The sequence below is a fragment of the Panthera tigris genome, chromosome C1 (genome assembly GCF_018350195.1).
Source record: "Panthera tigris isolate Pti1 chromosome C1, P.tigris_Pti1_mat1.1, whole genome shotgun sequence".
In the NCBI taxonomy this organism is placed as follows: domain Eukaryota; kingdom Metazoa; phylum Chordata; class Mammalia; order Carnivora; family Felidae; genus Panthera; species Panthera tigris.
In genome coordinates, this window is record NC_056667.1 from 16,157,378 (window position 1) to 16,179,290 (window position 21,913).

Below are 21,913 nucleotides of genomic sequence, written 5' to 3' on the forward strand. Positions count from 1 at the left end.
GAACTAAGTTCTTTTCGATTTGGTCTTTACCTTCTCAGTTGGCACCCACTTCACCAGACCCTCCTCTGTCATTGTATTTGTTTATCCTCTATATCAACTCTCAAGAAGGGTTCTGAGGCCTTGGCTCAGGCCAAGGCTTAAATAGCTGATTGTGGCTCGATGAAATGCAGGTATAGCCTCATGTGTTAAAGGGGGAGTCCAGACAGCATGCAGGTGGGTTTTTTCTGTGTGGCCATCAAACCAGTAGTTCAGACGGAAAGAGGGCCAGGAGGGTCCTCATATCTAGAATTCGTTAAGTAGTTGTCTGTGTTTTTCAGTGTCCTTCCCCACGTCTCTCTCCTCCCTTTTCTACAAAAGAAGTCACTTTCACAATTACAAGATAAAGAAATAATCATTTTATCGTGCATCAGACTATTTCATGGGGGTGTCACAATGGCAAGGGGCCTAGTATAAAAATTAGAGGATGGGGTATGGGCAGCAGAGGGGTAGCAGCATCCAGAGCTGGGGCTTATCTAGCCCTTGGCCTCAGAGGACATCACCTTTGCCTTGTGGAGACTAATGGAGAGAGTTTCGGGCAGGACTTGGATCCTCTGGCCAGCTTCCAGAGTGGGTGGGCTACGTAAGGCATGGCCTGGTTCCTCCTCTTTATTTGGGACAGTTGGGAGCTGGGTGTTTCCAAGGAAGCTCCATTTTCATGTAGCTGTGGGTCCCTTTGGCCTTTGGGGTGCTGGTGATGGTAGGACTGGGCAGAGGTTCCTAGATTCTAGTCTGCTTTACAGAGGCCATACCCTTCAGAACCCCAGGGTGGTCAGCTTTGAGAGAGCCCCCAGGCAGGTGGAAAGGTGAAGCCCGTGAGCGGACACAGACCCTCTCACTTTTTCCTGGGGCAGTATCCATAATACCAGCATCCAGCCTGGACCTTCCAGTCCTCTGGCTCTGAGGACAGGATTTGGGGGTGGGGGGGAGTGGCTCTGCCCTGTCTCTGGAGGGGGAGGGGTCTCCCATGCTTTCTTTGTCTGGGTCTGGCCTCTGCCAGTGAGGGATAGCATTTTCCCTGGCACTGAGCAGACAGCTGAACAGAGCCTGCCAGAGGAGCAGTGAGTCCAGCTGGGCCGCTGTGGGGACACTTAGTGGGCTCAGCTTTCATCCACATCAGAGCCTGCCGGCCCCAAGATTACCCCTCATTCCAGTGTGGCTGCAGCATCTCACTTGGTTTTGGTCTTCTTGGATGGACGTTGAGCAGAGAGTTTGGCTTGGGGCCAAGGGTGTTGACCCTTTCTTCGTGAGGAAGCCAGCACCAGGAGGCACAAACCACAAGGCCTGGAGGAGAGCTTCTACAGGCCGGAACCCATATTCTCAATCTGGGACTTTGAATTCAGACATGGAACCCTGGAACCAAGAGCTTGGGGTCTGAGAATCTCCAGCTGGGGATCCCAGAGCTCAAGATCTCGAACCAGGAGCCTGGGGCCCCATTAAGGGGGCAATTTGGAGACTGAGCTGACAGCGAGCTCCTGTGGTGGTTGGGAGCCCACCTGAGAAGCAGCAGTGGGGTCAGGCCGAGTCTTGCTGTGTGCGTGTCCTGGTCACAGAAGTTTGGACTGTGCTCCTGCTGGTTTGGCTGGGGCGCAGGGCCAGGCCCAGGCTGCTGGTGATTCCTCTGGGGGGCTCTTCTTCAGTGCCCAGGGGACCTGGGGGCAGGGTCGCCTCAGCTGCGGACACCTCACTTCGCCAGCCTTCTAGCTGTCCATCTTCTGCGCCCTGGAGCCATGTGGCCGCTCGTCTAGCCTGTGGTCTGTGGCTTCTGCTACTTCCTGGCCCCACTTCCTCCCCAAGGAGACCTCCAGTTCCTGGGCCTTTGGGTAAGGCGCCCAGGAGGAACCCTGTCTGGAGGGCTCTTCTGGCTGTGCTTCTGATTAGCGTGCTCTGGGACCTGGCTGAGCAGTGCCCCCTCTGCTGTAAAAGGGGCACAAGCATCTCTGTCTTGTGCACCTCCCAGGACTGTTGTGATCGTCCTATGGGATGGCCCAGTACAGGGCTCAGACCATGGTATTTGCTCAGTAAATTTGGTTCAGTGAGTGAAATAATGGGTGGGACAAGGCTTTTCCACTGGCCGGTTCCTCTGCATGTGTGATGTCCATTCTTCGTCTCACAGACGAGTGGCACTGTGAGGAGACACGTCTAGAGGTGTCGCTGCAAAGGCCTGGCTGGGACCTCTGGTCCAAGATGGCAGCTGGTGCTCCTGTCTGGGAGCGACCAGGGAGTGGCGGCTTTGACTGGGGAGGCTGGGTGGGCTGGGCTCCAGGGTGGGACTAGCACCTTCTCTTGCCCTTGTCTCGCCTGCTCTTCCTGCCTGGAAGGTCCCACAGAGACTGAACCTCCGGCCGCCCATGGAGGGCCAAACGAACCCTTTGCCCTGGAGCTGGTATCTGCCCGTTCCCTTTCCAGGGGCTTGGGAGACCAGGCTGAAGCTGCCAGGGGCCGGTGTGTACGTGCAGGGGTGCAGCTTCCCTCGAGATGGCACTGATTTCCCCCTGCCATAGGGCCGCCTCCTTCCCTACATGGCAGGGTCAGTAGGCATGTGACCAACGCTCCTCGTTACCCAGCTTAAGTCTGTGAGTAGAAAAACAGATGCAGTTAACAACCGAGTGGTCAGCAGTGGCCACATGTGGACAGCCAGAGGCACGAGCGAGATCCCTTTGGTCAGTGGCGGCCACAAAGGCCCAGGCTTCGAGGAGGCCCTGGCTGGTGCCCTTGGGGCCGCCCGCCTGGTTTCAGCAATAAATAACAGGAGGACCCAAAAACCAAACCAAAACAAAAAGTACAGCCAGTATCCCTTGGGGTAGGTGCGGGGGCGCTGTTTAAATTACCGGCCTCCCTCGGGCCACGAGCTGGTTGCTGGCGCGGGGCTGACGCTGCCTGTCACCGGCACGTGTGCAGCTCCACCAGCCGCTGGCACTGCCGGCACTTGACGAAGCAGCACCAGTGGAATTTGCAGCTGCAGCGCTCGGCCAGCTCCACCTGGGCCGTGTGGAAGCCCCGGCCGCAGCACAGCAGCTCGCAGCCGTCGATGGCCTTGGACGTCTTGTTGCACGTGCGGCCCCTCGTGCCCAGCACGCCGCTGCGCACGTCCTGCTCGCAGAAGTCCGGGCTGGGCTCCAGATACACCAGGTCCTCATCCGTGTGCGGCTTGAACTGTGCGTTGCGCGGCACCAGCGCCCTGGAGGAGCCCACGCGGCGTGGCTCCACCTCGGTGGCGCCGTCGAACTTCTCTTTGAGTGCGTGGCCCACCTGGCGGAAGGGCGGCACGGCTCGCCAGCACGTCTTTACCTCACAGGAGCCCGACACCCCGTGGCACTTGCACTCCACCCGCATGTGTGTCAGGATAGCCTGCAGGGGGCGGGGAGGGGAGAGGGGCCATCAGGAGACGGCCGGCGGGGAGGCTGGGGCGGGGCCGGGGACGGGAGCACGGGCGCCCTGCTTCCGGAGTGAGCACCCGCCTTCGGCCAGGGTGGGCTGGTGGGCTGTGTTGGGGACGGTGGGAGACGTTGTCCCTGCCCTTGGGGCACTCGCAGTGACGGAGGAGAAACCTCCCAAAGGGCATCGTTCTGGAACTGCGTGGTGAGGGACACGATGGGGGGCAGGACGGGAGAGGTGCGTTGAGTCTGCAGGGGAACCTCGGGGAGCAGGAGCAGGAGCAGGAGCAGGAGCAGGCAGCCAGTATCCTAGTTAACGCACACGATCTGTGCATCGACACGAGGTTCAGATCCTGGCTCTGCTGCTTATTAAGGGGGTGTGTGTGTGTGTCGTACGCGCTTCTGTGACACCTGCTCACCTGTCTGCTCCCCCACCCGCCGCCCCGTACCCCTCCGGCCCACGCAAGTGCTGGTGGGAGCCTGCACAAATGTTCCCGAGTGGCGCGAGGGTGGGGAGAGTGTTCCAGGTGCCCTGCCCAGCCCGCCCCCGCCCCGGTGGTGGTAGTGGCAGGAGAAGCGCCACCCTACCTTCCTGCCAGCCTCGTTGTTGTGGAGGTTCATGAGGGCGCGGCTGGATGAGGCCCCCTTGCTTCTCTCCCGCACGTCCACGAAGGACTGGGAGAAGGCCACGCCATAGGCGATGTTGTCCGAGCATCCCGACCACTGGAAGCCTGTGCAGGGGGTGCACAGTGGCCGTGGTGAGTGAGGGCGGGGCGGGGCGGGGCGGGCCCCCCCCCTCCCGCCCCGCCCCACCTCCCACACTTACCCTGCGGGCTGACTCCATGCACCGTCCGGTCACAGCCACACTTTTCCAACTCCCCGCTGCTGCATGCCCGCGTCACCGCGAAGGCCACACCTGCTGAAGAGATGGCGTACACGAAGGCCGCCTCCCGGGTCCCTGTGGGAGGCAGAGGGAGGGCAGGGCTGGGTCCCGGGGCTCCGCCCGGCTCCTTCCTTTGTCGTGGGGAGTGGTACCTGGGAGCCCCTCGAGGCAGGCCCGTGGAGACGGGGAGGCAGGCCTGCCCGACGGCTAGGAGGTACCCTGGCCGTGTGTGTGTGTTCTGCCCGGACCAGCCACCGAGTGCGCTTGCTGCGTCCCAGGCGCTGCTCGCCGTTGCACATGCGCCAGTCGGCTCGTGTGCACAGCACCCGTGAGGTAAGGAGTCTACGGACGGATCAGCCGCCTCGTCCCGGGTCACACAACACATGGCTGAGCAGGCAGACAGTCCAGCCGCAGTGCCCCGACTGGACTGAGGACACCGTGGTCACAGCCTCTCTCCAGGGCGCGTGGTTAACATCATCAGGGGAGACAGGACAGGTGCACAGAGCTGAGCCGACTTACCGAGACTGCCAGGGCCCTGAAACAGCAGAGCCGGACCACCAGCCCGGGTCTGGCTTCTTTTAAAACCTGCATTCTATTCGTGCCTACCCCCCAGCTGCCCCCCGTGCCCCGAGGGGGTCCCCCTGCACTATCAACCCGCCCCAGCCCTTTCTGCTGAGGCCGTTTTGCTTCCTTCCACCCCTGTGACAGTAAATCGTAATAGTGACAGTCCCTACTGTTTACCAGGACCAGTGCTGAGGAGAGGATGCCCCCTGCTACTGGGGAGCCGTATTTGTGCCCATTTCACAGATGGTAAAGTGCGGCTTTGGGGAGAGGAAGCGATTTGTTCCCAGTCACCCAGCAAAGAGGTGACAGAACCAGGACTCAAACGCAGGTCCATCTGCCTCTGCTGCCTGTTCTTCCCCTTCCGCCCCCTGACTCCTTAGCAGTCCTGTCTTGGTGCCTTTCCTCGCCCCCTGCCTGAATGGGTGTTTTTATCCTCCTAGGAACTGTGCCTCAGGGTGTAGCTGCTGCGGAGCCTCTTTCTGGGTCTATGGGTGGTGCTGGTGGTGCGTGTAGTGCACGTGCGCTTGGCTCGCTGGGTGTGTGACCAGACAGGCCCTGCTCCTCTTCTGGGTTCTGTGAGGGCCTCTGTGTGCCCGTGACTGTCCTTCTGTCTCTTGCTGGAGTGTCTGTGTCCGCAGGAGTGGAGGGGGCAGGTTTTGGCCCCGTGGTTGGCAATTACCACCGTGACACCCAGGCCTGTGCTCTTGGCTGCCCCCGGGAGCAGTTGCCGTGGTCAGATGGAAACAATCACCTCCTCTGTGCCCACGTCTGTGGACAGGCAGCAGAAGCCGAGCGCTGGGGTGGGGGGCGGCTCAGGCCCTGGTGGCTCCGGACAACCTGTTCTGTGTTCCGCCCTTGAACTGGGGGTACCGCCCACCACCCACTCTCCACTGCCCACCCTCTGTCCTGGCTTGGCCATTCTGGGCCAGCGTCGGGGGCCTTGGCCGGAGCCACGGGACCTCGACGGCCTGAGGTGGAATCCTCTCCAAGTTAATCGAGGCTAATAGCAGGATCATGTTGGTTGGTTTTGTGCTGTGGCCGCCCAAAGAGGGACGACTTTAGTTTCTGGTATTTCTGGTGTTTCCAGGCCTGAACCGGCACAGATCTTCGCCCCAAAGACCAAGGGGGAAGGGAAAGCGGGAGATAGGGCCAATGGGACTGGTAAGGTGGCCCCAGCGCTCGGCTGGGCTTGGTCCTTACTCCTGCTTCTCCGGACTCTCGGGCAGCCCCTGGTCCTCCCTGGATATCTGGGCTCCTCTCCTCCCCTGAGTGCTGGTAGCCCTGGTGTGCAAGGTTCCCTGTCAATTTGTTCAGGGAGACCTCTGCCTCATTCCCCAAACCAACATCCATCTACCGGGACTCCAGGTCCCCCTTGCCCCAGCCTTGGGTACAGGACCCTCTGGTTTTCTCAGCTTGGGAGTGGGCCTGAAGGAAGAGATCGTGGAGGGAAAATCTCATAAGAGCTAAAGCTTATAGAGAGCTCCCTCTGTGCTGGGCACTGACTAAGCACTTCACATAATTTATATACTCTTCACCCCAACCCTATGGAGAGGAGACTTTTCATCCTCTTTTTATAGACGAAGAAACTGAGGCACCGAGTAGTGAAGCAACTTGACCAACAATACCCAGTCAGGAAGTGGCAGAACTAGAATGTGAACTCAGGAAGTTTGGCTGCAGAGCTTTCAACCTTGACATTGTCCTCGTGGAGCCCAGAGCCTGCAGGAATACACCTGCAGTGGATCGCTTCCTACCTCCTGTGTGTGAAGCCAGGATGGGCTTTCTTGGGTCTACCCTAAATCTTAAGTTCTGTAGGACAAGTTCAGTCCCATTTGTGGGCTCCTTACTGGGAGATGGTGAGCAGTTGGCCTGTGCTCCACACCGGAGGCCCCAGAAGGCCTGGAGAATGTGGCCAAGCCGCCATGCCCCTAAGGCCCATAGCAGTGGCTCCAGCAGCCTTTTCTAACTGGCTCTGGGTCCCAGCCCTTTGACTCCAGGGCTGCGGCCCCTCCTTGCTCCTCTCCTCTGCCTGGGTGTCCAGGCTGGAGCCTTGCTCACTAGCGGGGCACCTGGCAGAGACTGCCATGACAGAAAGGGAAAGGGACTGTGGCGTTCCTGCAAGCCTAGCAGAGGGAGATCCCCACATGTCATAGAAGATAGCTGCCCCCTGGTCAGGGCAGGGGTGGGGGTGGGGAGGGGAGGGTTGCCTGTTCCAGCTGCAGCAGGGAGACAGATCTGGCTTTGTCCTCCTGGGACATCAGAGCTGGTGGTAAGGCAGACCCCTCGGTGCCAGTAGCTGCCCTGCAACCTGCTTGCTTCCATGAAGCCATTTGCCACACCCCACACCCAGCTCCTTTCTTCCTCCTCCCCGGGCTCCAGCGTGTGGAGCGGAAGTGGCTCTGCTGGGTCCCACCTCAGTGCCATCTTTTCAAGGTGCCAGGGCTGCCTGGGGTTGGGAATTCAGAGGGGTCCTGTGGACCCAGTAATAGCTCCCCTTTCTGAGGACCTACTAAGTGCCAGGGCCTTTCCAAGTGCTGTCTATGGCTCACAACAAATGGGGCACCCAGCTCTCTCCAGCTCTGTTCTGGAGGAAGGAGTGAGGCCCTGGGGTCCAGGTCCCTCAGCCGGTCAGCGGCTCAGCGGGAACCAGAACCGAAGCCTGGGTGAGTCAAAGCCTGTACTCTTCTGAGCACGTCATGTGCGATGCCCCCCCGCCCCCCCTGCCCCAAAGTGGGAAGGAAGGACATTCTAGTAGGAAGAAGTGTTTGGAGAAGAAGCCGTGGATGCCGAGTTGGGCTTAAAAGAAGCCATGGACATAGTGGCCTCTGGGCACCAGGCTGGGGTCCTGGTGGGAGGGCCATTCGAGCATAACTCACGTGTTTCCAAAGCAGACCCAGGGAGGGAGTCCTGGGAGGTGGGGCAGGACAGGCCCTGGTCTTTGAGAAAGACACTGCCCTGTGCTCTCCCGTTCCCTGCCCCCAGCCTGCCCTCCCAGTTTCCTTTGTTCTCTTAGCTACAAAAGCTCACCTTTTCTTGAAACCACCTCTAGGAAGCCTCTTTGGATTTAAGAGATGATGTAGCACAGAGGAAAGAGTAAATTAAGACTCTTACTAGCGGCGTGACTGTCCTCTCTGAGCCTCATTATCCCAACTCTAACAAGGGCAGGATAGCGCTGCCCAGACAGGCCAGACCCCACACTTCTCCCACATTTCCTGCCCTCTGTCTTGGACCTCCCAGGGCTCCTGGTGCTCTCGCTGGCCTGCCTGCCCCCAGGATCAGAATCAGGCTGCAGGTGGTTTTATCATCTAAGTGTCTTGCTTGTTTGCCTGGCCAGGCTGTCCCCATACTTCTCCTTTATCCCTAGCACCCAGCATAGGGCAGTGCACAGAGCAGCCCTTGGAGACAGGGATGGGTATTGGGAGAGTCTGGATGCTCAGGCAGCAGGACTGAGATCTGTTCCTTGCCCTGCTACTTCCTAGATGTGTGATTTCAATTTTCTTGTCCATAGAACGGGGCTGATGAAAGCACTGACCTCAACAGGTGGTTATGGGAACCTAATGAGGTAAAATACAGAACATGCTTAGTCTAGTCCCTGGCACATAATGGGCACTTGAGACATATTTTGTGATTATTGTCGTGATTAATGCCATTTTATTCATTTGTGAACAGGGATCATTAGGGCGCTTACACCCTGAAGGCCAGGCAGTCAACTGTGTGTTTGCCATTGGGCTAAAAGCTTCCTTAGGGCAGAGACACTTCCTCCCTTGCTTGCTCCCTCACCAAACATTTATTGATCACCCACTGCAAGCCCGGTCCTATGCTACACTCCAGGGAAAACGAGGTGGATTTGTCCTTAAGGAACTCCCAGTGGCGGAATGTCCTCTGGGAACCCAGCCCAGCCCCGCTATAACTTAATCTGAGGGCACCTAAAGGCTGGCCTGGAGGTCACCCAGAAAGAAGGCATGTTCTCACCTTCCCTGGGCTCAGCATGATGCCAGTATGGAGGATCAAGGTGAGAAGACAGGTTTTGGTAAGTCACAGCCTAGGACTGAAAAGTGTTTACTTCTTAACTCTAGTCTGATGTTACAGTCAGTAAGGTGTCTGGATGATGTTAGACACGCAGAGGTTGGGAAGGTGGGCCTGGGTTTGAGTCTTCACTTTGCTTCGGCCAGTGCACCCCATCACCTCGCAATCATGGCAGCCAGAGGCTGGAGGGCCTCAAGGTTCATTGAGTCCCCTCTCCCTTGGTCAGGGTCACAGAATGAGATGCGGGGAGGTAGGCAGAGGCACGGCATTGCCCACAGAAGGAGGGAAGAGGAGAAGAGGAGTTTGCGTTGCTTTGTCCACCTCTCCCTGCCATGCTTGGGCCAGCCTGCTCTGAGACCCCAGTGTATCCCGTTCATGGCGACCTTGAACCCTGGCCAGACTCTGTGGCTTTCCCTCCCGTCCTCAAACCTTTTTTATCCATTCAGCACATATTTATCAGTGGCCTACTATGTGCAGGTGCTTACTCTAGACTCTGGGACAAAACAGTGACTAAAACGTACAGAGGCCATCCCACACCTGGCCGTAATGCCTCCTCGGCCAAATACTGCCACCTGCCCTCGTTCCCGGCCACCCCGGATGCTAATTTCCCCAGGTTTCTGGTGGATTTTTAGCCTGGAGCGCACAGTTTGGCCCTCACTTACACGGTCCTCATTGCTCACCATTATTTTACCACCCATCTCGCCTCAGTAGGCCAGGAGCAGGGTGGAGGTGGTGGGGTGCTGGGGTGCAGAGTTGGAGACTGCGAGACCTCAGCAATGTCTGCCTGTGGGGCTCGAGTGCCATCTAGCCCTTCAGAGGCATCATCTCTGAATCCTGATGGAAATCCCAGGAGGTTGGTCCTGAGACTGCCCCCACTTTATGAGGCTAGGAGAGGGAACGGACCCTGCCTGAGATCTCAGGGCCAAGAGTTGGCAGGTCCCGGAGCTGGGTGTGTGTCACCACCCTCTGCTTGCTGGACCTCCCTTCTTGGCAGTAGAGTGGGGGCACGCCACACATTCAAGAGTTGTCATGAGGGCAATCTGAGGCAAGACGGCACACAGGCGGCCGTCAGCAAAGGGTTTCCTTTTCTTCTCCAAGTATGGCTTGGCTCCTGGGCCTCTGCCATGTCTGAGGCCATGACCCCAGCCAGGCAGCTGATGAATGTGGGCACCAAATCAAGCTCACCCTTGCCATCACCCCAAAAGCTGGTGGCCACCAAAGAGGCCTGCCCAGACTGGCTGCTGCTGTTGTAGCTGTCCCCAGTGACAGCAGCTGGTGATGAGGATGGCTTTTCTTGGTCGGGGTGGACACTCAGGGCTGCCACCCCCCGTGTCACGGGACCTTCGTGAGGGGCCCTATAAGGTAAGCACACATGCTGATCTCACTGACAGGTGCCACTCGGAGTGATGCCACTCCTCCAAGGTCACGCCTGCCCATGCTTCCCCTGCAGGTGCCTCCTCTTGTGCAGTGGAGACAAATTAAGACCTTTCCAAGAGGACTCTTACCAGGGAAGAACATGAGAAATACAAGAGTGAGGATATAGATGAATAGGAAGAGATCAGACTCCTCCAGACGCCCCTGATGTCTGCCTGGTGTGTGGGTGCCTTGACTCCGCCTCGAGGGGGTTGGACGCTCAGCCAAGCCACTCAGACTTTAGTCTGGAGCAGATTTCAGCATTCCCAGTAGGATTCCCAGTGTTTCCCCAAACTTGCTGAGCCAGGGATGAGCCCTCCCTTGGTTCCTGCTGCAAACACAGGTGAGGAAGGCACTTTTCCATGGGGTTCTTCACTGGCTTCAGGCCAGCACCGAACCCATGCCTCCCTTTCTTTGCCCTTTTGAGTCCTTGCCCCGACTTGCTTTCTGTCATTGGATGACATCCATTGACTGTGTCCTCCATGCCAGGCTCTGCCATGTGCTGGGAAACAGGTAAAGGAGACATCACCTCGCCTCAGAACAGTTCAAGTTTAGGAAAGTGGTGGGGTGGGGTGAGGGAACAGGCATTACAGTTTAGTCTAAAAGTTGTGATGAAAGCTGTGTGAACACAGATGGTTTAGACGTGTGCATATGTGTGTGTCTGTATGTCTGTGTTAAGGGAGAGGGAGAGAGAGATTGAGATAGAGAAATTGATAAGGCAGATGGGTTAAAATGTAAACAGTTGCTGAATCTAGGTAAAGAGCATTATGGGAATTCCTCATAGGAAAAACCAAGCTCGTACATACAGGGAACAGATTGGTTGGTTGCCAAAGGTGGGGGAGGGGGTGGGGAAGTAAGTGAAATGGGTGAAGGGGGTCAAAAGGTACAAACCTCCAGTTACAAAATAAGTAAGGCACGAGGATGTAATGTACAGCATGGTGACTATGGTTAAGAATACTGTGTTGCATATTTGAAAGTTGCTAAGAGAGTAGATCTTAAAAATTCTCATAAGAAAAGGAAGGTGGACCTATGTGTAGTGATGAGTGCTAATCAGACCTACTGGGATGATCATTTCGTAATATATACACATGTGGAGTCATTATGTTGTACACCTGAAATGAATATAATGTTGTATGTGAGTTATACCTCAATAAGAAAAGAAAAGTAGCTGACTGAATAAATCCATCACCTGGAGATGAAAACAATGTTTTGTAACTTGCCTGTAGGTTTGAAATTAGATCAAAACGAAAAAAATACAGGGGCGCCCGGGTGGCTTAGTTGGCTGAGCGTCTGACTTTCGATTCCGGATCAGGTCATGAGGTTGGTGAGTTCGAGCCCTGTGTCGGGGTCTGTTCTATCAGCGCTGAGCCTGCTTGGGCTTCTCTCTGTCCCTCTCTCTTTGCTGCTCCCCCACTCATGCTCTCTCTGTCTCTCTCAAAAAATAAATAAACTTAAAAAAAATTACAAAAATATTGGCACAAAAACAGACACTCAGATCAATGGAACAGAATAGAGAACCCAGAAATGGACCCACAAACGTATGGCTGACTAATCTTTGACAAAGCAGGAAAGAATATCCAATGGAATAAAGACAGTCTCTTCAGCAAGTGGTGCTGGGAAAACTGGACAGCGACATGCAGAAGAATGAACCTGGACCACTTTTTTACACCAGACACAAAAATAAACTCAAAATGGATGAAAGACCTCAATGTAAGACAGGAAGCCATCAAAATCCTCGAGGAAAAAGCAGGCAAAAACCTCTTTGACCTTGGCCGCAGCAACTTCTTACTCAACACGTCTTCGGAGGCAAGGAAAACAAAAGCAAAAATGAACTACTGGGACCTCATCAAAATAAAAAGCTTCTGCACAGTGAAGGAAACAATCAGCAAAGCTAAAAGGCAAACGATGGAATGGGAGATGTTTGCAAATGACATATCAGATAAGGGGTTAGTATCCAAAATCTATAAAGAACTTATCAAACTCAACACCCAAAAAACAAATAATCCAGTGAAGAAATGGGCAAAAGACATGAATAGACACTTCTCCAAAGAAGACATCCAGATGGCCAACCAACACATGAAAAAATGCTCAACATCACTCATCGTCAAGGAAATACAAATCAAAACCACCATGAGCTATGCTCTTACACCTGTCAGAATGGCTAACATAAACAACTCAGGCAACAACAGATGTTGGCGAGGGTGCGGAGAAAGAGGATTTCCTTTGCACTGCTGGTGGGAATGCAAATTGGTGCAGCCACTCTGGAAAACAGTATGGAGGTTCCTCAAAAAATTAAAAATGGAACTACTCTATGACCCAGCAATTGCACTACTAGGCATTTATCCAAGGGATACAGGTACGCTGTTTTGAAGGGGCACATGCACCCCCATGTTTATAGCAGCGCTATCAACAATAGCCAAAGTATGGAAAGACCCCAAACGTCCATCGATGGATGAATGGATAAAGAAGATGTGGTATATACATACAATGGAGTATTACTCGGCAATCAAAAAGAATGAAATCTTGCCATTTGCAACTACGTGGATGGAACTGGAGGGCATTATGCTAAGTGAAATTAGTCAGAGAAAGACAAATATCATATGACTTCACTCATATGAGGACTTTAAGAGACAAAACAGATGAACATAAGGGAAGGGAAACAAAAATAATATAAAAACAGGGAGGGGGACAAAAGAGAAGAGACTCATAAATATGGAGAACAAACTGAGGGTTCCTGGAGGGGCTGTGGGAGGGGGGATGGGCTAAATGGGTAAGGGGCACTAAGGAATCCAGTCCTGAAATCATTGTTGCACTAAAAGCTAACTAACTTGGATGGAAATTTAAAAAATAAATAAATTAAAAATAAATAAAACATTACAAAATAATTTAAACATTACAAAAACAAACGAACAAGACACAAAAAAGCCCCCAGCACAAGCAAAAAGCTTCAGAGGAAAAAGCAACCACTGGTTTGTAGGAGCTGGGACAATGCCGGGTGGAGAAAGAGGGGTGAATATTTGGGGTGGAGGAAACAGCATGTACAAAAGCACGGGGCTGTGAAAGAGCCTGACATTCTGCTGATCTGTCCACCACTGCGCCTAAAACACCAAACACCGACTGCATGCAAGGACCTTCCTGTGCTTGGGGTCTGCCGTTCGAGCCTAGAATTCGGGGCTCCTCAGACAGCAGGTCCCAGAGCCTTGGCAGTGCACCATCGACCAAGGATAGTCTCTGCTACCAGGCCACTCACTAGGTCTCTGCTGCTTCTCCAGAGCAGCGATATTTAGCAATGCCAAGCACGACGGTGCTTTTCGGCCTCTGCCAGCTCCCAGGAGAATTGCTTCCAAATTTCTATCACAGTTGGTTTCCAACAACATCCAAACGGTTTGCCACAAGCCCGGCAGCCCTCGCTGTCCAGGACCACAGGTGCCAAGACAAAGGTTGGCCCAGGCAATGCCCTCCTGCTGCCTAGCGAGTCAAAGGGCCCTGTCGACTGGTAGCAGCTCCGGAGTGTCAGTTTCAAGCTCAGGAAGTAGAAAAAGAGGCAGCTGGTTTAGAGCACTTCCTCGAGGGCAGTGGCTTGACCCAGTGACCTCTCAAGGAGCCTTCCAGTTGCATGGAACGTTCTCTGCCCTGCCCACCTTCCTCTGGCTTAATGCCTTCTCAGATTTCTCATCTCCGCAGAGGGCCTAACTCAGGAAAGCTTTCTCCGAGCACCCGGCCCTGGCCAGGGGAGGAGTCCGCCCTTGTGCTCCCAAGCCTCCTGTGTTCCCCCCATCACAGCATTCTCTCACTGTGGCTGAGAGCAAGACCCTGGAGCTGGATTGCATGGGCTCAAGCCCTGGCTCTGCCACTTGCCAGCTCTGTGACGTTGGGTGAGTTGCTTAACCTCCACGTGCCTCAGTTTCTTCATTTGCAACATGGAACCTTATCTCCATGGCCAGATGAGTTAGTATTTACTGAAAACAGTGTCTGGTCCCTAGTTTGTGCTATTGGTGTGTAAGCTACTGCCCCTCCTGGGCTTGCCCTGATGCCAGGAGGACAGAAGCGGGGTCTGCTCTTTCCTGGTCTCAGAGCAGGACGTGCTGAGGCTCCCCACATGGCTCATCAAGGATACAGATGAATGAGGTGGGCTCCCTCAGGAGGCCTAGTGTTCGGGTAAAAACAGCATGGGGCTGGGGGTCTGGGCCAATCCATCCTTTCCCCTGCCTGAGCCTCAGTTACTTCCTCTGTAAAATGGGGACAGCAGCCTGGGGACCAAAACACTGCAGGCCGTAGAGTGTTGCCCCGCACAGAGAACAGCACCCCTCTGCTGGCCCTGCCCCCCCCCCCCCCAACGCCCGTTCTGGCCCCTCTGCCCGCCTCCATCGGCGTCCTCGTGACCGTCTGGCAGCGTGCTGGTTTAGCCCGGTAAGTGACAGACGGCTCTGGCCACTCATGAGCGCGTGGCTCCCCTGCCAAGGCAGTGCTCTCCCCCTGCCCCGCACCTCCCGCGAGCCCCTCCCTCACCTTGAGTCACCACCTTGCCGAAGACAGGCAGGGAGTCGAGCGTGGAGCAGTTCCAGCGCCGGTTCCGGAACTGGTACTGGCACTCCTCGATGGCGAGCTGAGCACCTCGGCGCACCGAGTCCATCACCTCAAGGTTCCGCTTGCACATCTGCACCTGCCTCTGGATCAGGCCCTTGAGCTTCTCGCACGTCTCCTCCTCCGAGATGCTCCCCACGGAGGACAGCTTGGCCAGGTACCTGGGGAGAAGGCGGCGGGGTGGAGTGTGGTGCGGCGATCCCTCCCCCTCTCTCCGCTGCCGGGACGAGGCTGTGCCCAGCCCGGGTCCCTGGGAGCTGACTCATCCCGGTGGTGGCTCGTGGCTGAGCCTTCTCTCTGGATCCAGCGACAGGCCCTCTTGCCTGGCTTTTGGGACCAGCGGGGGAAGTGCCGTCTCATCATAAGAAGGCTTCCGCCCCGGCCAAAGCAGGCCAAAGCACTGAGAGGGATGCTGACGGGGCCCCCACGGGACCCCTCCTGGCCCAGGGTGGCCCCTGCACCAGCGTCTGTACCCCGATGTTACGCCAGACTTGGCCCCTGGGCTCTGACCCCTTCACGTCCCTCTAGCTGGGACGCTAGAACCGCTGCACTCGTGTCTCTTTCCCCACCCCCAGGCGAGGACCCCAGTGAACGAAGCCCGCATTCTGGCTGCAAGGCCCAGACCCTCACTGCCAGCCACATCCCGGGGCACCAGACGGAGACCAGCATCAACTGCAGCTGGGGGACTCGAGATGATGAGTGTGTGGATGGTGGCAGGGGAGGAGGGCTTAAAAACAGAGTGTGCCGTGCTCTTCCCTCAGCCCCTGGGGTTTTTGTGGCTTGACGATGGGGCAACAATGCTGGTTCCATCTCATAGAATTATGGTGGGATCACAAGCTAGATACCTTATGTCAGGGAGCTCTGGGACCCGGCCTTTGGGGAGAAGGGGCTCTAAAGTGTCTACTCCAGGGGAGGACAGGAGGGAGTGCTGCTGTTCATTGGACACCCACTACGTGTCATGCACTGTGGCAGTCACTATATTCTGCTGCACCCTTGCCTCCCATCTATGAGGTGCTAATTGTTATGCCCATTTTATGGATTCCAAAATGAAGGCTAAGAGGGTGACACAGATAGCAAGTGCCAGAGCTGAGCTTCAAACCCCTTCAAACCCTGTGGGTCTTCCCCCTGCCTGTCCTCCTCCATGGCCAGTTGAGGGGCAAGTTGAGTCTCTGTGTCACCTAAGGACAGACACTGTGATCGGGACCAGGAGGCCAGAGAGCCGGAAGCAAGACACATGAATGCTCACCAGGATGGGAGCAGAGCTAGGGAAAGGCCCTGTCAGGAAGAAGTGGTCCCTCCCAAGGGACAGAGGTGTGCGTTGCCTGAACACCTACTGAGTGCCAGGTATGTTTCAGATAGGTGAAGTGACTGGCTCGGGGTCACCTGGCTTGTCTAGTTTGGAGGCAGATCTACTAGTTTGGAGCCCAGGTCCGCATAACCCCATGACTGTGTTCTAAGCGTTGCCCCTCAGCCTGCACCCCCCGCCCCCTTTTGGAATCCTTGGCCAGGGCCAAGTGAACATAGTAGGTGCACAAGGGGGAGCTGAGTGCTGGGAGGAGAGCTGAGTGGTAACTCTGAAGGCCTCCTCTCCCTTTCCTTGCCCTCACTTCCCACCTGTTTGGTGGGACATGATCTGCTCCCCTCCCAGGGCAGGGCTGGCAGGGGCTGCCTTCCAGGTCCTTGGAGGAGCAACAGAGTACAGAGTATCGCAGACTTCCAGAATGCTCCCTGACAGATAGTCTGGTCCATTATACAGGTGAGCAGAGTGAGGGAAAGGGGCCTTCCCACCATCTCCCAGGAGGAAACTCAGAGCCTGGCTCTACCCTTAGTCTCGGTCACACAACAGGGGCTCGAAACAAAGACAGCGAGTATCCTGCTGCCCCCGACTCTATAGTGAGCCAGTCCCCCACCAGGAGCTTGGCCAGCCACCTTGGTCTGGGGGAGCTTTCTAGGCATGGAGGTGGAGATGCTTGGAGGTGATGAAGCCGCACACATTTCTTGTCCATAGAAGGATCAAGGGGGAAGGCCCACTCCATGGGACTCAGTTTTCTCATCTGTAACGTGGGGAAGTTACCACTGGTTCTGGCTAAGTCAAGGAACTGTGGTCAGAGCAAAAGGGGGTCCTGTGTGTGAAAGGTGGGCTGACAAGGGGTCTGAGGCAGTAGGGCAGGAACTTGCCATTTGTTTGCCGGATGAAGTAAAGGAATAAATGATGAGCAAAGAAGTACACAGAAAGCCCTCTTGAAATATGGGACATTTTTATGACTACAGTAATAAGCACAGTTAGCTTTCATGCAGCTTAGGACCAGGCTAAGCACTTCCCTTACATTGTTGCATTTATCCTCCCAGCAAAGCCAACGGACCCCTGTTTTATAGAGGAGGAAACGGAGGCACAGACCTGTTACGTAGTTTGCCTTGTGTGCAAGGTCATCCAGCTCGTGAGAGGTGGAGCAGGGACTTGAACCCGGTTTTGCCCAACTTCAAAGCCTTTGAAGTTGATACAATGCTGTTTTAAGTGGCTCGAGGACTAGAACTGGCCCCAGCAGGCAGGAGCTGCTGGGAGCCAGGTTCGCTCAACCTAAGGACGCTGGTCAAGGTGGAGACGATGGGCTGCCTACCGGTCGCCGAGTTCTCCTCCCCCGGAGGTGTGTGAGCAGCAGGTGGGTTCTGTGTGTCAGGCATGGGGGCTGGCCCAGAGGAACGGTTCTCGAATCTGGCTGAGCATCGAAATGTTTGTGGAGTTTGTTGAAAGTGCAGGTGCCAGGGCCCTCGCTCCAGGCAGGGCTGGGTGGGCATCTGGGCTTTTGACACATCCCAGGAGCAGCTGTGAAGCCAGACTGGCCCTGGAGGGCACCTCAGGGGAAGCTCTTGGCCAACCACAGGGGATGTTTCCTTCTATGCCCGAGGGAGATCTGATTCTGGGACCCACTTTCCGCCTCACGGCTGCATCAGCCCCCCCCACCCCCCGCCCCCCACCTCCTGGTTGTGGAGCTTGAGTCTAGCTGTCTTTATCTAGAAATGGAGATAATGGTTCCTGTCCCAGAGGGCTGCTGTGAGAAATTAAGGTGATTTGATGTGGTTGGTGCTGCCGGCTCTTAGCCGGGCCCACGGGAGGTGTGCTGTAGCTGCGAGGATCCCCCCAACTTCCCTGGCAGCACACGGGTGAGTAGAAGGTGGGTGGTCTTGGGCTGAGGCATCCAACCTTCCCTTCCTCTCCCCACATTCCTTGCTTCCTGGAGGACCCCCCTGTCTTCTCTGCCAGGTCCTGCCTCAGGGATGCAGAGACTAGCAGCGTCGGGGCAGGAGCCTGAGACTCCCAGAGGGGAGACAAGGGTGGGAAGGTGGTGGAGGGGCAAGGGGAGGGTGCATCTGGAGGGGGAGGGGACACACTGGCTCCTCAGCCCTGTCTGGGTGCTCCCCTTGCCTGGGCCAGGTCCCCTATGGATGGCCCTGGTCCCACCTGGTGCTCTTGGCCTGCAGGGGGCGCCAAGAGCCCAGCTACTGGCTGTGGGCCAGGTCCATGTTTGGGAGGCCACCGGTGAGGGGACAAGGAGTTGGGCCTCAAGTTGGATCCTTTCCTGCTCAGACCCAGACCTGGCCTCTTGAATAAGGGTGGGGTCCCCTATTCCCTGAAGGGCATGGGGGCACAGAGCTGGCCCCTGTTCCCTTTGCATCCAGCCGATGGGCCAGGTCAGGATGTACAGGCTCCAGGCTCCTGGTGGAGGGAGGTGTTCAAGGGCAGGGCTTCTCTGGGTAGGGAATGCCGGCTGGGGAGGCCTGGCTGAGCTACCAGCCCACAGTGTGACCTTGGGCAAGTCCCTGCCTACCCGGAGCTTGGGTCCTCGTGGGGACACTAAACTGGTGGGTCTGTGCGGCCTTTCCCTCTGTCAGAGTGACAGTCCCTCTTCTACAGATGGGGATGGAGGTGTCCAAGCCTCAAAGGCCTCAGGACCCCCTGCATTGAATGAGAAATAAAGTAGACCAGGGAAGCCCCCCACCCCTCTCCCCTAGGCTAGACTCAGTGAGGGGAGGCAGCCTGAAATAACCGTCCTACGGCTTTAGGGGCAGGCTGCTGGGTGGCCATGGCCATGAGTCACTGGGACAGCTTCCAGGAAGAAGCTGAGAACCCTCTTCCGCTGAGGAGTGTGCCTGTCCCCCCCCTCCCCACGGCTGGCACCAGTGCCACCCCCCAGCCCCTGCCTTCATCTGGCTCAACAGCTGTCCCCTTCCATGCAGGAGACACAGCTCCACCCCACCTCGATTCTCCTGGGTCCCAGAATCTTGCCTGGGAAGGCCTGGCTGCCAGGACTGGATGTGCAGCTGGGAACAGGGCGGAGAGAGTTGGGACCCCGGGCATCACAGGCCCTCGCCCTCACAGCCCGCTTGTTCTGGTGCCCAGCCTCATTTTACAGAGGAGCAAACTGAGGCCCCAAGACGTGGAGGGACTCACCCAAAGTCACACAGCCAGTGAGTGAGTGGCTGGGAGCTCTGTGTCTCCTGTACCCCAGTTGTAGATCTGCCTTGTTTGACAGCCTTGGGGGCTGACACTACCCTCAGTGTCGTGTCTGGCCCATGGCCTCCTCAGGGCCCGGCACAGGTTGTGGCACATAGAAGGTGCTCAATAAATGCCTACAGCATGATGGAGGGCTCTGTCCCCCTCGGCTCACCTCTTGGCAGAGTCGTCAGGGTAGGGAAGAGCAGGGGTGAGGGAGTAAAATGGGGGCTGTCTTTGCCTTTGAGGGCTGGAGGCTGTGAGAGGCTAGAACCCAACTTTTTCTGGGGGCCTCAGGAATCCCCTCTCTGCACCCTAAGGTGGCTCAGCCTTTTCCCCGGAGACATGTGTGCCACTTGATGACCCTGGAGCTGGGCCGGGCCCAAATGTTGGCTGCACAAGCCATTTCTGGGGGGCACAGAGAGCCCGGGAGTGATCGGTATTGGCTGCCGCTGGGCTAGGCTGGCCAGGCCCGTGGAGGGCCTCAACCATCTCTGCTCCTTCTCTCGTTCTGGTCGCCTTGCCCCAGTTTAGGCTTCTTCCTGCCACTGCTGAGTACAGGCTTAGCAATTTGCCACCTGCTGCTCCAGCCACCCAGGACTCTAGCCACAGCCCCGCCATCGATCAGGTTACCCCAGCAGCCCGGGCTGCCCCGGCTGCCGCTGCCAGCCAGCTCGTGCCCCCATCTTCTCCAACGGGGGCTGCGGGTCCCACAGGCCCCTCCCAGGAGGCCCTCCCCGCCGGCCCGTGCCGAAGCCTGCGAGGCTGGAGGGCCCTGGCCCTGCCAGGGAGATCAGATCCTCTCGGCCACCTGCTGTTTTCATTAGAAACTAAAATTAGCTGGGCTTGTCCCAAGCTTTTCCAGGTTTGCTTGCTTTTTAAAAAAAATATACAAATTCCTAGAGAAAAACCCGCACCTCTGCGCCTCCTCTCAGCTCTTACTCTGCGCGTCAAGAGGAGAGGAGACGGGAAATAGCTGGAGCGTTTGGGAGGCCAAGCAGATCAGTGTCGTGGGTCCTGGCCCCGCGGGTATCCAGGTGGGGGCTGGGACGCCAGCCCAGGCCTCTCTGCCCCCTCCCTCCGGCCTCCCTGCCTGCCTGGGCCACATTTAGAGCCTCCTCAGGAGTGGCAGTGCCTGGGACACCAGGGAGGAAGGAGGCCAAGCAGCCTGCCGAACAGTGAGCCGCCTGGGGAGACACGGCCGCGTGAAGGCAAGCATGCCACGGGACCCACCCAGGACCACGTTCTCTCCGAGGGTGGCCAGCACCTGGCTCCCCGGGACCCATCACGCCCCTCAGCTGTTCTCGGGCCTCCGGATGTTTCTGCACCCACGGTCTCCGAATCCCGAGGCCCTGTCCTGGAGACCTATCGTTTCGCACGGCCCACAGGGTGGCACAGTGTGCGAGAGAGATGGCAGACTGGGTCAGAATCCCAGCTCTGTGTTCCCGGAGGCAAGTTAGCGAGCATCTCTGAACCTCAGTGTCTTCATCTGTAGAATGGGGAGAATAATGGTTCTCACCTCAAGAGACGTCAACGGATTAAATGCTCACATAGTAGCCACTGCTCCCCGGTTGGCAACATTACCAAGTCCTATTGATCATCACTGTGGTCATTAAGGTGTTTACCGTCATCACCTTCATCATCACTGCCACCTCAAAGCCCCCGCGCAGTCCCTCGAGCTGGGCCCTCTGCTGGACCGCAGAACAGTCCTGTTCACTGGTCTTCTTTTGCTCGGCTCTTTTAGACGGGGGTTCACCAGCCTGAGGGAAGGACACACCCCCACTGGGAAGGGTGGACACTTCGGCCTCCATCCCCACCGCAGAGCTTGGACACAGCTTGCTCCGATGGAGCACGCAGAGCTGAAGGATGCTTGCTGGTGACCTGGGCCCACTGGTCGGACCCTCCAGGGACCAGGGGTCCAACAGGTGGGACAGAAGTGGGTGCTTTAGGAGATCAGAGGCTGGGGCACCGCGGTGAGGGGGCTAGGGACAGTGGGGTCCAGTGCAGGCTCAGTGTGCCTGGGGGACTTGGGAGCCCTTTGCGGGACAAGATTGACAGGAAGGGAGGCACCTCATGTCCCCTGTCACCTGTGCTCTTCAAACAACAGCCACATGCTTTAATATATCCTTAGTGCAGCCACGCAGGGTTGGCCAGGACGGTATCACCCCCTCCATTTTACAGATGAGGTTCCGGGAGGCATGTGTTCAAAGCCATGCAGCCAGTCAGGGCTGGGCAGCATTTGAACACAGGTCATTCTGGCTCCTAAGCCTGGGTTGGCGGATCAGGCTCCAAAGATGGAGTAGGGTAGTGACAATGATTTGAGGAAGGTGGCTTCATTCTTCCATTGCTGAGTCCTTCTGCGGTCCCAGGGCTTTTGGGGACCACAGCAAAGGCGTCTGCTCTGCTTTTAGGAACAAAGGATACTGGGGAGGGAAGTGTCTCAGTCACTAGGCAGCCTGGATGGCTTCTGGGGCCATGGAAGGGGCTGCTGCTACTGGCCTGAAAGTCCTGGAGGGGCAGCCAGTAAGGAGGGGCCAGCCT

At 56.7% G+C, this 21,913-nt stretch overlaps 1 protein-coding gene across 1 annotated transcript; it reads right to left on the reverse strand.

Annotated features, from left to right (window-relative positions):
• Positions 1-380: 380 nt before the first annotated feature.
• Positions 381-21,183, reverse strand: WNT4 (Wnt family member 4). The gene is made up of 5 exons (XM_042997721.1): positions 20,957-21,183; positions 14,806-15,041; positions 4,240-4,371; positions 4,002-4,144; positions 381-3,387 (listed from the first exon to the last, which is right to left on the reverse strand). The coding sequence occupies exons 1-5, from the start codon at positions 21,181-21,183 to the stop codon at positions 2,920-2,922; spliced, it is 1,206 nt and encodes a 401-aa protein (XP_042853655.1). The 3' UTR covers positions 381-2,919.
• Positions 21,184-21,913: the final 730 nt, after the last annotated feature.

Bases quoted from the DNA above. Each gene is read 5' to 3' on its own strand.
- WNT4 (XM_042997721.1), bottom strand. From the start codon at position 21,183: ATGGAGGCCGAAGTGTCCACCCTTCCCAGTGGGGGTGTGTCCTTCCCT. The intron at 15,042-20,956 runs GTAATGTTGCCA...CCTTCTCCCCAG, and splicing joins GTGATGATCAATAGGACTTG to GTACCTGGCCAAGCTGTCCT. The intron at 4,145-4,239 runs GTAAGTGTGGGA...CCCCCTGCACAG, and splicing joins GCATGGAGTCAGCCCGCAGG to GCTTCCAGTGGTCGGGATGC.